The sequence below is a fragment of the Pleurodeles waltl genome, chromosome 4_1 (genome assembly GCF_031143425.1).
Source record: "Pleurodeles waltl isolate 20211129_DDA chromosome 4_1, aPleWal1.hap1.20221129, whole genome shotgun sequence".
Taxonomy (NCBI): domain Eukaryota; kingdom Metazoa; phylum Chordata; class Amphibia; order Caudata; family Salamandridae; genus Pleurodeles; species Pleurodeles waltl.
Window position 1 is genome coordinate 587,986,149 of NC_090442.1, and position 17,724 is coordinate 588,003,872.

At 43.9% G+C, this 17,724-nt stretch overlaps 1 protein-coding gene across 1 annotated transcript in view; it reads right to left on the minus strand.

Moving 5' to 3' along the window:
* Nucleotides 1-5,083: 5,083 nt before the first annotated feature.
* The window catches only part of WASHC4 (WASH complex subunit 4), a 923,504-nt gene continuing 910,863 nt past the window's right edge, over nt 5,084-17,724 (minus strand). Inside the window, exon 33 of the mRNA XM_069228973.1 lies at nt 5,084-8,677. Within this exon, the coding sequence (XP_069085074.1) occupies nt 8,607-8,677 (71 nt within the window). The 3' untranslated portion in view covers nt 5,084-8,606. The remainder of the gene's footprint in view (nt 8,678-17,724) is intronic.

Genomic DNA, 17,724 nt, shown 5'->3' on the forward strand with positions numbered 1-17,724 from the left:
CCTGAGGTATAGGGTACTTCCTGGCCTACCTCTGAGGAGTCATCCCTCCTCTCCCTGCCCTTCAGGATACTGGAGGTCATATTGTATGTAAATGATAAGAGAGGGAACGGGGAGATTACTGGTCCAGTGCACACTCTCCCGAATATAACCAATAACAATAGTAAAGTACACTGTTCCACAAAAAAATATAATGGAGAAAGAGACAGAACTACTACACGGGGAACTTGATAGCCGGGAGCAGAACAGCCCTCACACATCCCACAGGATGTCAAGCTTCATCACTGGGCAAGCTTCCTATCAGACCGGCACTGCAATGTGTGACGGGCCACCCCTTTAAGAAAAGGAGGTGGCTCCTAACCGGAAATGTTATTACCAATGATAGATGTGCCTGTAATGAACACAAACTATAGGTGTGTGCAGGAGAGAAAAGAAGGTGAAATGTAAAATTGGCTCTAAACCATAACCATCACATTCAATAATTCAGAAAGTGGTTCAGGCCAAGATTAAAAAAGTTAAGGGGAGTGCTTGTGGAGATAATGCTTAGCCGCATTCACATTCCATATGTGTAGGGGAAGATGAACACTATCCAAATTCCTATAATACTAGGTCGACATGTTTTTGCGTCTGAGCGGCCACATAGGATCCAGTGACGCTTCTTCGGGACCAATAACAAATTCTCCTGATATTATTACCTAGACCCAATTAGGATACAATGAAGCAAATAATATCCGGTCACTTACTCATACCAACTGCGCATCAAGGTCAGTCTAGTCTACAAGTCGCCCTGTGGAATATAAAGGCAATAATACATATTCTAATGTACGAGTTGTGCTTAGAAAAGTGATTCAAATAAAACACAGCAAGTGCTAATTAACTACTGTGCTCGTGAATGGCCAATGTGAAAGCAACCAAGGGAAACGTAGGCTTACCATCCCAAATTAAAGCACAGGCTCCATAGGAATGCTAGTGCCCAGAAACAGGTATGCAGTACTGAACAAAATGATATACAATAAACAAAAATTTGAATAAGCATAGACGTGTAAAACAAATAGTCATATTATATAGGAAAACATGACCCACATTTGTTCTCAATATCACATGAAAATCCAGATAATCTAGTCATGTGGAGAAATGCACAGGGACTGAATTGAGTTTGACCCAATCAAAGAAGTGAGAAAAACTAACAGTTCACCCCCCAGAAGGAACACAAAATATTCTCAAACACCCAAGTCTCAGAACAACAGAGCAGATGCTGTGATGCCGTCCTATAGTGTAATACTGGTTGACAGGCACGAACTGGCTGTCACAGAATTGCCACTAGGATGTAAATCCTCATAATAGTCCAAATGGTGAAGAAAGAAGAAGGAGGTATGGGGGTACTCACTCACACTTCTCCTGGTTCTGACCTGGAACCTACCCGGGGGCCGCGTTCCTGCAAACAGCAATGGAACGTGCCCTCGGCGTATATAACACCGAAAGGGCTCACTTGTGTGCGGAACCCGGAAGTAATTCCGCACACAGGTCACGTGGCCACAAAGACAAAATAATAGTAATAGAAGGACTAACCGAAATCGGGAGAACGGCCAGGAACACAGGGCCTGCGTTCCTAGTGGCTGTACACAGTCACATGGTCACGAGAGTAAAGAAGACAGAAACTGCTCTCATTGTATGAGCAGTTCTATAAGCTGGGGTTTAGTAGGGCAACTCCCTGTCTTTAGTCTTCTAGACATATATAGAGTCCTAAGTTCCTGGAACTTAAGTGTGCTATATCCAGACTCCTGTGTCAGATTCCTCATTCCTCAACTATTAGTGTAGTGTATGTGTATCTACCATACCGGTCTAAACCTTTTCCCAAAGATTGGTAAAAGGCTATGCCAGACCCTAAGCAACCCAATCTAAAAAGAAATTAGGAAAATACCACTTTTCAAAAAGTACAGTATGTACCTAAGTCAGCAATGGTTTCTGTGGAACCTCACTTATGACCAAGTGGTAAAGCAGTGAAAGTCTTTATCCCACTGCTGCCCCAACAATGTAGGAGACTGGCTCAGTATATGGTGTACACCGATAGGTGAGGCACCATGTACTGAGTCCAGGCAACCCTTAGTGATAGTTTAGGTGGCTCTAGATAACTAGAGTTCTCATAGGGGTAGCTGTGGAGAGCAGCTAAGGCTTAACCAAGAGGGTGCAAAGTGGTTGCAATTACCACACAGGTCAATCAATGAAATACACACAGGAAAGAACCACACCAGGGTTAAAAAAATAAATAAAAAAAAAGTAATATTTATCATAACACATACTCTAGAACTAACTTTGGTATATCTCCTAACCGGCGCTATGAACATACAAAAATAGACTTAGCAACAGGTAAGTAAATCATAAAATAACATGGGGACTTATTGGGGATGCAAAAAATATGCTAAAAAAGTGGAATACAAAACTCACGCCCAATTCACACTACCACCCAAGGACCCTTAGGACTGGGGAAGCACTAAAATCCCAGAGGTAAGTAGGTAGGATTCCCCAGGTGTGTGCAGAGTAGAATTCTCTGGTCAGTGTCCATAGGCTAACATGGGGAAGTTGTGGTTGGAGTTTTCGCGTTTCAGGACCCTTCCCAGAGGACCCTGAGGAAACCCGTTGGTACAAGGGAGATTGGATAGCACCCCCACCCGTGGATACTCAGAACAGTGGAATACCTAAACCAGGGAGCACAGGTGCATAGAGGTGAAGTTTTGTTGAAACCTCCAGCTGAAGTCAGAGGGGACCTCGGTTATCCAGCTGCTGTTGTGACCCGTGGACCAGGTTTGTCGAACCCGGGCATGAATCCTGGAAGAAGGTGACCTATGGAGAGAAGGGACAGAGTCCAGACCACCTTGAGGTGCCCAGGCGGTGCAGGAGGGCAATGCCCACCCCTCTCGGGGATGCTTCCTGTAGGACAGGGGAAGTAGAAGTGCAGCTGTGAAGTGCAGACAGTCTGTGGTTCTCAGAGGCACCCCACCCCAGCCCAGAGACACCTATTTCTTAAGAAGAGGTGGTCATGCCGCTGTCTTTCAGGAAATCCTTTGTTCTGCCTTCCCCTGCCAAGTTAGACTTAGCAGGAGGACGGCAGAACAGTGTCAGTGGTCTGCAGCAGCATGGGCTGGCATGCAGACCCTGCAAGGCTGTACAGGCAGACATGGGGGATCCCTTAGGGAATCCCCAGAGTACATGGTGGTATGCAACTAGCACTGAAATTGCTTGATACCAAACATGGCTAGGTTCAGTAAAGCCATTATGCAGTTGGACATCTTGTGTAGACCAGCGTCCACTGGATACCTTAAAATGGATTGCCTGCACTTACACAGCCCAGTAAATGGAGTCTGGGGTTTGTAAGGGCACCGCTGCTCATGCATACACGCTGCCCTTGGGCTTAAGGACCTACCCTAAGGGTGACTTATGGGGTCAGAGTGCAGTGACCATAATATAAGGTAAACCATTTCACACAGGCCTGTAGTCAGAGTTTGCATGGGCCTCTATGGGTGGCACAATACATGCTGCAGCCCATGGGGGGCCTCTGGTGTACCAATGCCCTGGGCACCTAAGTACCATATACTAGGCACTTACATGGGTGCACCATATGCCAACTGTGAGGTGTAAAAGTTATTTACCAACTAAATTTAGGGGAGAGAACACAGACACTGGGGTCCTGGGTAGCAGGATCCCAGTGTACTGCAGTCTAAACATATTGACACCAGGCAAAAAGTAGTGGTAACTATGTCAGAAAGGTGCTATTTTCCTACAGGTATGTTGATGGTATGACTGAATACTAATGTGTGTCCGTTGTTACCTTTCTAGGTGGTATGTGTGTAAGGTGTTGGAGCTGTGTGAGGTGTGTGTTATGTAGTGGAAAGTGCTGTTGGGAGCCGTTGCTAACACCCACCTAAATGACAATTTTATGCTGTTATTTTTGTACAGAATTATGTTGAATTTGTTCTGCATGTTGATTTAACACCTAGTACTGGGTAGACTCCGCTGGTTATTTTCTGTTTTAAAGCATCTTGAAGATTTTAAAATACAACTAATGTTGAATGTCTATATTAGCTCATGCACAATTGATATCTAACATTTACCGCATACTTATTGTTGGAATTTATTTAAGAAACAATGCTCCTTTAAACGGAGAATGGTAGGAGGCAATGCCATGATAATTACTGTACATGCAGATATGACTACTTCCAGAGCTAACTGCTGATCCTTGACAGCTAGACAGAACTCACTATCTTGGGGTTGGGGTTTCCTGTGCCCTCGTCAAAAATCAACATCTCTCACCACGCCCATGTCTGATGGATGCACCTTCTGTGGTGTGTGCTTCGACAGGCCTAGGCTCAATTGCAGGCTATCTTTGTATTTGATCAGTAGTAACCTAAGTGCCTGCGCCCTCCATGATACCAGACATATAATTGAATTTCTAAGCAGATAAAGCACGTTACTGTCAAGACTTCTGTAGAATGAGAAAATCAAAGCATGGTAGAATAGCAGTAACTATCCCAAAAGCACTGCATGTTGTGCAAAAGCTGATTGGCGTTGTTCTTGAGTTAGGAAATTAAGTCAAACAGATAATGTGTGTGTATATCTGAGTATTTCACTACGGGAGCCAAAATACGAGGTCTGTATCAATGTTCCAAGAAAGTTCGTAGTTTGAAAAATGAAGTATGTATGTCTTAAACGTAGGTACATCACCTTGATTCTTTCTAAGAATTGCTCGGATTTTGGCACTTAGAGTTCGCTCTCGAAATAAAGTGATATAAGTAAAAAAAAAATTGGAGTGCTGACTAGATCCATTGCACAATCCAGTAGATAAAATATCTCATTTGGCAACTCTCCACTTTCCTGCAGACCAGTGGGTAAAACTGAGCTAGCGTGGAAGAAGATATTGTTAAAAATGCAAGCTTTGAAAACCTGATCACAAGTTAAGCTTCTGTAGACAATCTTTTTATATGAAATTGTGCTGCTAGAAAAGCTAAATATAAACACACTACTTGCATTTTAGAATTCATTGAGTAACGAGAAAAAATAGGTTTAAACCAGTTCAGCACAAGCAGATGAATAATGGTTTTCAGTAACATTTATTGACAACGTATTAATGTACATGGTGTTTATCCACAGAACTAAAGAAAACTGAGGTAAATATATTTTTTGCAAGATGCAGTTTGTATAATATAGATTGTTACATTTGGTCCATCATACCTGAGAAAATGGCAAATAGTCTATGCTTCTCAGACGAAAAGTTAAGATTTTCTTTAAAAAAACTTTCAATGACAAACCAATTAGCAGGAACTTTGTCATTATACACATATGTATATATTTATACAGACAGAAATGTATTAGTTCTAAATACAATACATACAAATTAGCAATATTCTTCAACATTTCCAGTAATCAAAAAATGATATACAGTATGTTAATATTTTTCATATTGTGCACGTCTCCTGTGCAGAATAAATGCAGAGTGTATGGAACGGACTTAAAACAGTCTAAGTTTAATTGGAAAATTAAGGTTTCTGAGATTCTCGAAGGAATCAACATGTTATGGAAAAATCACAAATAACAAAACATGCCTTTCCTGCCATGGGGTTGTTGACGTCTGACAAACTGCACATAATGAAAAGTAGCAATAAAAAGCTGCAACTGTATAAATGTGATATCAATGCTATTATATAATGATTAGCTATTTGATACTACTCATGAAGAACAGAAAGTTTGTGACAACAGGTGAGGTTAAACTGACAACCGCCCCTTGTTTTTTAGCAGATAACCTGCCAAGGAAAACGTCATATTATTCTAAACTGCTTCCATTGACTTTGAACAGGAATTTACTTATTTAAGTAATAAGCCATGACACAATTTAAAGCCCAGAAATAATGCCAGTGAAGACTTTAAGTATTTTCCCTCTGGATTGAAGACTGGATATCACATGACAGAATAGCAAAATGAAATGTTTTTTGCGATATACTCAGTTCAGCCTGAAGTAGTTTATTTGAAAGGGACACCTATTGCGTGATGTTCAGCTGGGTACCAAGAAATACCTACAGGAACGGCTAACTTTAAAAATATATATATAATAAGATATGTTTGGGATGATTGACATTCAGAACAGTTTTGAGTCCCATTCTTACTACTCTATAATGAGGAAAAGTTTCTGTTATGGCACTGACCCGCCTGAGGACGTCGTTCTGGAAAGTCTGCTACTTGCTTCTAGCATACCTGGAGGACACTGGTTAAACACACTGCCCATGTTGGACATGTGTCCATGTGGAGGCCCTAGGTGCACTGCCTTCCACTTGCCTCTAGGTGTTTGTTGTAGAGTGCTTTTTCCTTGAAAGCCCAACCCCAGAAAAAGTCAATGGTGAAGCTCTTCAATGGAGCCTGCCCTGGTAGATACGGTCACTTGCAAGCCAGGCGTTGAGTCGGTTCAAGCATGGGTACCACACATTCTCATGGCAGTACGGTCTCTCTAGGGAAAGTTGTCAGAGCACTTGCTGCTGTACTGGTGTTACTGGGTTCTGAACCTCTGGCAGTCCAGGCGATAGTTTGATATTACATTTACTTCTGACACAGGGTATACAGGAATGCCTGTCTGAAATGTTACTCTTCTAGCTATCGCAACATTTGAGTCATGTTGTCAGCTTTAATTGTCCCTTCCTTTTCTGCTTTTGAATCTCATGAGATATTGTTACTGATCCAAAATGGAAAGGAAGAGACAAAAAAACCACAAGAATACATCATGAAAATTCATCAAGTACTGATTAGACAGAACTACGACCCCTCCCCCCAACTCCCGGCAAAAAAAATACCACCTTGTTCTAGAGAAATTATAAAAAAATAAAATAAGACTTGATAAAAGGACTAAGCTCAGAAGCATTTTGAGGTGTATGGAATAGGTTGTTTTATTACTGTCATATCTTGGGTGTTAACAGCAGGAGTTCAGATGGATCATAGGTAAGGTTGAGAACGCATGGGTAACCATGTTTCTAAATCTGAGCCACTGCTGTGTTGAAGTATTCTTCAGTATTGCACACAAAACTTTAGGGGGTAGATTTACTAAAATTCTGCATCACAAAAGTGACGCAAACTAGCGCAAAATATTTATTTGGGATTTTCTTTCCAGTGCAAAATGTGACTTACACTGGAAAGTAGCTCCAAAGTAAAGCAAAGTAGCACTTTACTTAAAGGGGTGTGCCATGGGTAGTACATGAGCATTCCCATGTAACCACCATGGTTTTTGACACAAAGCCCTATCCATTAACATTTGCAGACAGGGCTTTGCGACAAAAAAATCGATTTTTAGATGCGTTATAACGAAGTTGAGCCATGCCTGGTGTTTGGCACATCACTGCTCCCTTAAATTCAACATATGCAGAGAGTGAGCTAAAAGGCCGATAGACACGTTGACTAATCGTAACTGGCTGATTTAACAGATGCAAATGTGAAATTGAAATGCGAAGCTGAGCTATTGCTTGAGAATAGGCATACTTTTTTTTTTTTAAATTTCATTTGGATTGACACACCAATGACATTTTGGAAAAAGTGAAGGCCCATTCTTTTCTCCGACTGAGGTACAGCGACAATGCTTGTAAAGGCAATTTTTTTGTCAGATGTACCTCACTTGACTTTAGTGAGATCTCCTGCAGAGGAGGGAGAGGGTATCTCAGCATTCAGAACAATTTATCCCTGCTCTGTCTTAAAAGACACAGCAATGGATTTGTTCTTGCTCGCAGTTAGGGTTGATTAAGCGTGATAGCTTGCAGTCAGTCAGGCCAATCCATCAATTGGTATCACACAAGACAAACTCCTGGATGGAGAGTAAGTTGTTACCAGAACAAAATTCCAACCTCATATCTACTTGAAGAGACTTTCTAAGCTCATGTCTCGAGGTTAATGGGGAGTTTCGTTTAACTTAATGTTATTTACAGTTTATTTTAATACTTTCATCAACTTGGAGTATGCATTTTTCAAACTGTGTGCGAATAATGGGTTGGCCGGACAGTTTTGGGACAGTCAACAATGCTCATGGATAAACGTGGAACAACACTTCGTGCTTCGGTGTATTAGTAATCTGCCACAGAGCACCTTATTTCTCTCACGCAGATGGCAACGCAGTAAGCTAGAAGCCACATTAAAATTGTAGTCTTTCTGTGACCATTCTGAAGACAACCTCAACAGATGAACAGCATGAGAGCAGCGCCAAGACTGGTTAAGTGAGTTAGCTGGGGCCCTGGAGCTAAACTCAGGAGAAGAGGATCGAGTGAAGAGGACTTGTTGGCAGAAAGCGTGGTGAGTGACTTTTTATTTATTTATAGGGGGATCTGAGCTCTCCAGTCCTCGATTACTTAAAAGTGAAATCATCCTGAAACATTTTTCAACAAACAAAACATAAAAACAACAGTTTGGCCAGGGAAACAAAATAAGTTTGGGGAGGAGGTCACAGTGTTCAACTAAGAGTGCATATCACAGGTACAGCTCGCTTTACATTTTACAAATCAATTAAGCAAGCAGCTCGGCAATTTGTCAATTTAAGCTGAAGACAAAGGGTGAAAACTGCGATGTCCGACGTCCAAGCGCCCAAACCTTCATTTCGCACCGTGATCCATTTCACTTGAAATGCTAGAAAGGTCCCCATCGCCAGTTTTATTCGCCTCATCTACGAACAGCCGAAAAGAGAAGAAGAAATGAGGTCATGCATTGTAAAAGGGCAAGTGGTGTGTCCAAATGCAGCGATTTAGTGTGCGCAAGTGTGACGTCCTTGTATTTAAATAATACTTACTCTTCGGTGAGTATGGCTACAACATGCTATTCGCAGAGTACTAAATGTACCTACATAAAGTTCAGTGCATCTATCCGCACAGTACAGACACACTTGCAAGCACAAATATTCGATGATGGGACAACCTTTTACATAAAAAGTTTTCCAGCCATATTACAAAGGAAGTCTGTACAGCTCTACAGTGGGTGAGCCGGGAGGGGCCTGTATGTGTTATGTAACCTGTTCTCAAGAGTTTCCACACCCTGCAGTGACACCTACTCCCAACATCTACAGCAAGGTGAGATAAGCTTAGTATCTTGAGCATTAACTGGAGGTTCAGCTGTCCAAGCTCAGCTTGCTGTACACCGAAGCGCTATGCACAGTCCTAAAAAAACAAGTCATTCACCTTTGGAAATGCTCTTTCTGGTGGATACTCTAACTGCAGATTTCTCAACTTCAGAATATATTCCCCAGGGGCTGATTGTATCTGGAAACCTTTTATCAATGGCCCTGCACCACCCCTGTGCACCGATGTGCATTTCTTGCTTGACTCTCCACACCCTCAGACGCACAAGATACAATCTTCAAAACCAGCATACAAGCTGTAACTTGGGATCTTTTTAGATTTTAAAAATAATCCACTTCGGAGAACGGGGAAGTTGATGAGGAATCTGCATTTAGATACAGCATTCACCAGAAAGCGCAATATTGGAGGTACTTTGTTCTTCTGATGGAAACTTCTAACCACAGATTCCTCAGATTTAGAATAGACACCAAGGAAGTCTTGCTCAAGGTGTAGTGCAGAAGTAGCAGCCTTAGCCCCGGTGGAATGGCCTTTCAGTTCAGTCTGGAGCAGATTTTAATGCAGAGGACTACCCACCTCGACAGAGACCTCTTTTCCTTCAACGTGTCTTCGCATGTTCAATGTAAAAGCTCAAAGTTCCTTTGGAGTCCAACCGATGGAGCCTGTCCTCTTCTTTCGATGGGTGATGTTGGGCATGGAATGGTAGAAGAGTGATGGATTGCCCAATGTGGAAAGGAGGTACAACTATTAGCAAGCAGGGCGACCAAGTCCACGGCACTAGTTTGTCCAGAAAAAAGGGAGTGTACGGCTATTGCAGCGATAAAGCTTGGAGTTCACTCAAGGGACGGGCTGAAGTGATTGTGATGAGGAAGACCGTTTTTAAGGTTAGAGACGTAACAAGCTGCTCTGCATCGGCTCAAAGGGAGTACACATGAGAAAAGTAAAGAGCAAGTGAATGTGTTAAACCTTTAATAAATTGCATCACAATAGGTGATTCAAACAAGGTTGGTTGGTCCGGCTGAAGGACCAACAAATACCTTTAATAGTGCCCACTGCAAGGCCTTGCTAAGCTAAAGGCAAACAATAAAACATTCAACAGTTTGCTTTGCAAAGGGTCTATCCTGCGGACTATACAGCAGGCCATACGTTTGTCACGGCGTCCTGCATAAATGGATTTCGTAAACAGATACCTGGCAGTAAGGATGATTGCCACAACTTTTGGTGGTAGACGAAATACAGTCAACTGCTGCTGCTCAACCTTCACGCATGTAGGTGTAGATTGAACAGCTCTGGGTGCAGAACCCTGCTCTGCTGCTGCAACATAATACTGTCCCGAAGTGGGAGCCTGAACAGAAGGCAGTTGCTCATGCCCCTACGCTCCGAGTACCACACCTTTCTGCCCCAGTTCAGTGCAACAAGGATGATTTGTGTTCGTCATTCCTGATCTTTTTTAGAACTTGGGTGAGGAGTACCTGGGGCTGGAAGAATCCATCTCCTACAGTCTCTTTGCTGAAACCCCAACAAGCAAAACCGTTGACTATACACATTCATGTAGCAGAAAGATCTAGCCAGTGGTCCCCCCACCCCTGTTGGAAGATGGCCTTTGCTGCCACGGTATGCAGACACCATTCATGATTTACATGGCATCGCCAGCTGAGCTAATTAGCCCTTGCATTTAAAGATCGTAGTTGGTGGTTCAAAATCAGGGAGATGTCCTGATGCTCTAACTAACTCCAGCGGCTCAGAGCCTTGCTGCAGTACCACATAGTGGTGGTGTTGTCCATGAGCACCTGTTCTAGCCTCCTTTTGCGGATGGCAGGAAGGCCCTCAGCAACAGATAAATTACCTGCAACTCCAACAGACTGGTATGGAGCCATATTTCCACTGGAGACCAGAGTTCTCTGATATCAATCAGATGGCTTCCCAAACTCAGCAGTGACGCATCTGTCACGACTGCCATCTCTGGGTGGAAAGAGGAAACCGCCACTGTACCAACTGAGGTCACACACCCAGCACTGCAGATCGTGTACAGTCACCTTTGAAACCTGCATCGTGTCTGACAGGTTCCCCATGGTGCTTGGTCGACTGGAACACCTGACTCCACTGCAGAGCCCGCATATGCCACTTGGCATAGTTGACGAGCAGGAGGCTAACAGGCCAAGAAGCCTCATAGGTGCTCTTGCCGAAATCCAGGACTGTGGCTTAAACACCAGGATCACAGACCAAATGTCCTGGATGTGTTGCAAGGAGGGAAGGCCCTGAACTGTACTGTATCCAGGACAGCTCCAATGAAAGGAAGCCTATACAACGGAGTTGGGTGCCACTTCGGCTCATTGATTGAGAACCACAACAGTGTGAGGAGGTTCACTGTCATCTGGAGATGGTCTACGGCTGACTGTGGCAAGCCTTCCTTCAACAGCCAGTCACATCAAGGTTGGGAGAGGTGGTATCCCCGACTACCGCCATCACTTTTGTGAACACCTGAAAGGCACTGGTGAGGCTGCAGGGAAGCAAATCAAACTCAAAATCATCATGGCCTGCCTTGAACCACAAGTAATGTCTGCTGGACTGCAGAATGGGAACATGCAGGTCCAAGTACCATCCAGTTGCTCACAGAACTTGGACCACTGTGAGCATTCTGAATTTGTCTTTCTGTAGGCAGGCATTCAGAGGATGAAGATTTATTGTAGGCTGAGGTCCTTTATTCTTTTTTGGTATAAGGACATAATTAAAGTAGCAACCCTCTCCTATTTCCAAGTGTGGACATTTATCGATAGCTCCTTTGCATGGACAGTTACCCTGAAATTTGCTCTGACGTTGGCGAAAGTTTTGACAAATCCGAAATGAAGGGTACGATGTAGCCATGCCGAGCAATTTGAAGGACCCATCTGTCAGACATGAGGAATTACCACCCGGGGAGAAAATGCTGGCTTCTGGCTCCTATCAGGTGGCTATGCACCACTAAATGTAAGCAAAAAGCAGATAAGCAGCTGTTGCTGCAGTTGAAGGAGGCTGGGAAGACTGGTTCCCGTTGATGGCCTGCATGTGTCTGCCTGAGCCTCACGCCTACCCTCAACAAGACTGGGTTGATTTCACCAGAGGCTAGGGAGACTGATGATGCCTAAATGCCAGCCCCCTAGAGTAGCTTCTGAATTTCTGAAACTGTTCAGCAGGGTTGAAGAGACCCAAAGAGTGTGCTATGGTCCTACTTTCCTTAAAGCTTTCTAAAGCAGAGTTGGCTTGTTCATCGAACAGGCATGAGCTATTCAAAGGCATGCCCATGAGACAGGCCTGTATTTCTCCAGAAAATCCTTTGACGCACATCCATGCATGGCCATGGAGCACCACAGTGCCAATCACCCTTCCCAGACAATTAGTAATATCCAGGCCAGTCAGAATCATATATTTGGCCACATTCTGACCGTCTTAATTGATTTGAGTCAGAGATGCTCTAGGGGCCACCACCAAGGTTTAGCTGGCCACGTCCCAGAAGGCGTGTGTATATCTGGCAAACAAACTGTGGTGAATGACCACAATGCCAGGCTGACTGAGAAGAACATTCATTTTCCAAAAGCCTCAATCCTCTTTGACTTTGACTCTTCATCTGGGGGAATTGCAGGGAATGAGTTGGAAGGTTTACCCTGCTGACTGAAGCCCGAACCACCAGGCTTTCAGGGGTAGAGTGTTTTTTTGAGGAAATCCGGGTTGCCAGGCACAGGTCTGTGTCATCTACCCACCTGCCTATTTATGGTGGACTCAAGAACATGGCTTCAACCTGGTATCCACTGAAGTATCAGCGAAGACCTTATTGAATGGAATCAAGGGCTCAGGTGTGGCTAGTACAGGCTGCAAGATTTAGATGAAGACATTTGTTTTACCTGGGTGGAGGGTAGCAATACATCAAGGACCTTAGCTGCTTGTCGAATCACCTCTACAAATGAAGCACTCATCAGCTGGAGGGCCAAATGGTGAGTTAAACTCAGTATCAGGGGAGGTATCAAGCGCACTGGACTCTTGTATGTCCATGAAAAATGTAATATTGTCATAATGGGTGGGTGCGTCATCCCTATCTCCACAATCACTTCTAGGCAGTGGCAAGTTTTAATCAGAATCTGAGCTGAAAAAACAAGGGATCCTATGAAGGCACACCCCTTCTAGAAGAGGACTAGGATTGGAATCCAGCTGTATGGTGACCAGTTGCACTTTCAGGATTTCGTAGCACGACATTAGTGAAGATTATGCTGAAGTCAGTTTGGGGTCAGACATCGGACCCAGCACAGAATCTTCCACTGGAAACTTCAGAACTGGTCCGCTTGTTTGGGTCTGTCACTGGGATCTGTTTCAGACCATCTCAGCATGGTTTGAAGCCTATAGTTTTAGGAGGGGACATCTTTTCCTAGCACACTGGAAATTATGTAGTAGATACTGAAGAACAATGAAATTGGGTGCTCTGCTTCGTCATTGCTGGGGTGGTGCGGAGCCGCACTGCTCCAACTCCCAACGAGCAGGAGTACTGCTATAAAGTTTATAGATCCAGTTTGGCGCTTGAGGAATATTCTACAGGTGAGGAATCTGTAGTCGGAAGTATCCATCAGAAAAACTCTGACATCACTATGGCTGGCTTCGGCCATAGCTATGTTTTAGCTGCACAGCTACTCCCCACTGACATTAATCACACTTCTCCCAGACCTGCAGTCACTCATACTTAAAGCACACTCAACTCAAACGCTCACACTCCACACAACATTCTGATCGTTTACACCTTAGAAAGCACACACTCTAACGGAGAAAAGACTATCGAGGGTCCCTGGTATAATGCGTAGCCCAACCAGGGAATTACTTGAACACAAGAAAAGGAACTGAGCTACAACTAATATTCACTGTTGTTTACCATGTAAAACAACCAAACAATCAAGATAAGTGCAATACAAAAATGATATTTATTTCATATGTATGTACAACAACACACCAATAGTAATCCAAGAAAGATATATACATATCTACATGTTCAAAGGGAAAGACACACACATTTATATAAATAGTAAATGGACAAAGACAGGGAGTTATACAAGACAACACACAGAAAATGATAGAAACATAACATAAAAAGAAGAAAACAAGAAGTCCAAACTATACAGAATACAATAAAATACAAATTGAATATATACTTTCTCTATGGCACTACTATAAAGCCTAAATAACATTCACAGTTATAACATATTGTGACTTAGAACAAGATCACGTCTCCACTTAATTCATAAGAGAAAGTTACTTGGACCCTAGAATTTCATATTTCATTCTAACAATCGTAGGAACTAAGCCTACGCGCGTTTCGGCGGTAAAAACTCCGATTCGTAGAACCGCCTTCAACAGGGCAATTCCTTTTTAATATTCGATGACTGATATCGCAGATTTTTTTTTAAAAATCTCGTCTTTCCCATCTGAATCAAACCTGATGACAATGTTGGTGCGTTCCCTTAGAAAGAGAACACAAAAAACGTGATTCTCTCGCTTCAGCTTCTGATCACACAGGGCTCCTTATAACGGCATACAGCCAGATTCACGAATCCATCTCATAATGGTCTTCAAAATAACCGGATTTCTAGGTGGAAAAAGTACATTTACAGCTTCCATCACTCTTCCATCTTCTGATACACCGACTTCTCCATGGCGAATGTGGCCCGAAAGCGCCCGACACACTCTAACAACATCCCTCACAGAGTAGCAGTCACACTCTACAAACAGCACTCACAACCCTCACAAGCTAGCAGTCAAATAACACAGGAGGCATTCTCATACCTCACAGAGTAGTAGTCATACACTTCCAAGAGCACCCTCATAACTGAGCTGTCACGTTACCAACAGCACTCTCAGGCCCCCCACAGAGTAGCACCGACTAGGTTCTGTGGATAAGCCAGTGGGAGAATGCAAGCCAGTCAAGACGTAGACACATTAGTGCAAGAAACTGGGACTGCTGAATGAGTTAAAACATAGATGGAAACATCCCGACACTTTGTTACAAGCCAGACACATAAGCTTTCAGTGCTTGATACCATAGGAAAGCATATTGTTAGAAAAAAACAATAGGGTCTGCAGCAAATTATGTTTTGTTTGCACATTTAGCTGCATTTGCATCACTTTCTGATGCACGCAGACTGTACTTCATACCCTATTTATTTTTTACGCAGTGCAAACATTTGGCATGCAGATGTATAATACCATAACACTATATCAGATTTGGCAGTGATGAACAGACATAGATGCTAGATATTTTATCATTATTTGACAGTTTATGTAGGAGGGTGGCTCTTTATATGGTGCACTAAAATGAAGTACACCGTGCAGCGAGTCCAGTGGATCCCTCAAAGGTTTGCAGAGGCAGAAATAGATAAGTTTAATGCTCTATTTGTGGTAGTGTGGAAGAGCAGTTAGGCTTATCAAGGAGTTGTGTTAAGTATTTGTTGTTCTCACAGAGGCAATAAATGAGACATACACTCAAAGAATAAATCCAAGACCAAATTAGAAAAATAACATTTGCTTTTATATATGTTTTGAACCAAAGAACTTTGTTATAAGGTGAGCAGTTTTTAAATTAAAAATACTTTTCAGTTTCAAAAATCGACAGTGCAATTTTCAGATTCTTCAATGGTAACCTATGGAAGGAAAACAAGAACAGTTTTGCAAGTAAGTACTCTACATACCACTCCAGCCTCTCTGGTTTTAAGCCAACACCAAGCATGGTTCAAATCAGCACCAACAGTGCAACCACAATGGCATAGGGGAGGCCAGGTGCAGAGGTCAAGTTTGGGATCAGGTGCCCAGTGTTAACCAATAGAGACTGGGGGTGAACAAAGATGTACTGCTCACTGGTGAGTAAAGCAGCGTCAGAGGTTGATCTCCGGGGGTTTAGGTGAGTACAAGGGAGGCCACAAGGCAGCACCAAGCTTACACCCTCAGCGGCTCAGGGTCAGCCAGGTGCAGGGTGCCAACACAGCACTGGGCGCCCAATGTTAACCAATGGAGTCGGGGTGACCAAAGATGCACTGCTCACAGGTGAGTAAAGCGCTCTCAGGGGTTGATCTCCTGGGGCTGAGGCAAGCACCAGGTTGGGGGGGAGGGGCTGGGGAGGTGTTTTGGCCACAAAGCAACACCAAACGTACATCATCAGCAGCACAGGGGCGGCCAGGTGCAGAGTGCCAACACACCGTCAGACGCCCAATGCAAGTCAATGGAGGAGGTTAGTTTTGGAAAAAGGTTGCAGGCTTGGGCCAGGAGGCTGAATGAAGAAAACCATCAGCTGCTCAAGGTAAATTTGGAAGTTGAAGGACTCAGGGACACAGTCGGTCCAGCTTTCCAAGGTCCAGGGGCTCCAGATGCAGGGGTGTCATTTGACGTCGGAAAACAGCTTACTGGGTGGTCATAGTCAGAGAGAGTCTTCGGATTGAGGCAGCAGGCTTCGAGGCAGTGTCGGGAAGGTGTCAACCCACGGTGGTCTCGAGTTCAGAATCGTTAGGGAACCTTCAGAGGACTGGTGGGCCACTCCAGCCATGGGCGACGGGTGCAGAGGTGGGTCTGGGTGCGGTTTCACAGTTACTCAGGGCAGAGTTCTTTTTTCTTAAAGTTGGTTTCTTCTGGATAGGTCCTCCCAGAGCTTTGGAGGTTGCTGAGCTGCAGAAAGAGTCGCCTTTTGATGCAGAATCGTTGAGGGCTGCAGAAAGGCTGGTAGGGCTGGTGCCAAGTCAGTTGGTGTCTTCAGTCTTCTATGCTGGTGCGACGCTGTAATGTCCAGCTCTTCTTAAGTTGTCAGGAATCTTAGTTTTTGGGATTCAGAGGTGCCATCTAAATACTCAATTTAGGGGTGTTACAGGAAGTGCCAGGCGGTGTCCAATGGGCTGACCACCTTCAGGGTGACTACACACTTCTTATGACCACTTCTGCTGGGAAGTGGGCATAACCCTAACCCTAGTGGCCTAATTCCTTCAGAACAAGATGGAGGAATTTAAGAAGTAGTGTCCACTTCAGCTCATCCACCTTAGGGGTGGGACTGGCATGAAGTGAGCACTCCTCCTAATTTAACTAATTTTCCCACTTGTGCTGCCACCAAAAGTGGGGACAGGACAGGGGGGGTTGGTCATCTCCACCATCTGGGGAGACCTGGGTCGCATTACAAAGGCCAGGCCTTTGAAGCTCCCTGCCCTAGAATGTCCATCCAGCCTTGGAGAGGAGGTAACAACCTTTGCCCAGTGCAGGCTTTTGTCTCTGAGCCTCAAGAGTGCTGGATCACATCGTTGGCATCCAGAAACACATCTGTGGTGGCTGAACTGGTCAGGACCAGTCAGTCAACACACTAGTAGCTGGTAAGTTTTCAGGAGCCACCTCTAAGGTGCCTCTGTGTGCAATTATTAAAAATCCATCACTGCAATCAGTCTGGGTTTATTATTCTGAGATTTTTGATACCAAGCATTCCAGGACTCATGTAGCTGGGGAACTTGTACTGACTAGTGTTCAGCATGTGCATTTAAAATGGCTTCCCTGTACACTTAATATGCATACGAATCGACAAAGACTTAGCAGGGGCATATCTGCTCATGCAGATATGCCCTCACATGTAATATAATGCACCCTGCCTCAGTGCTGTAAG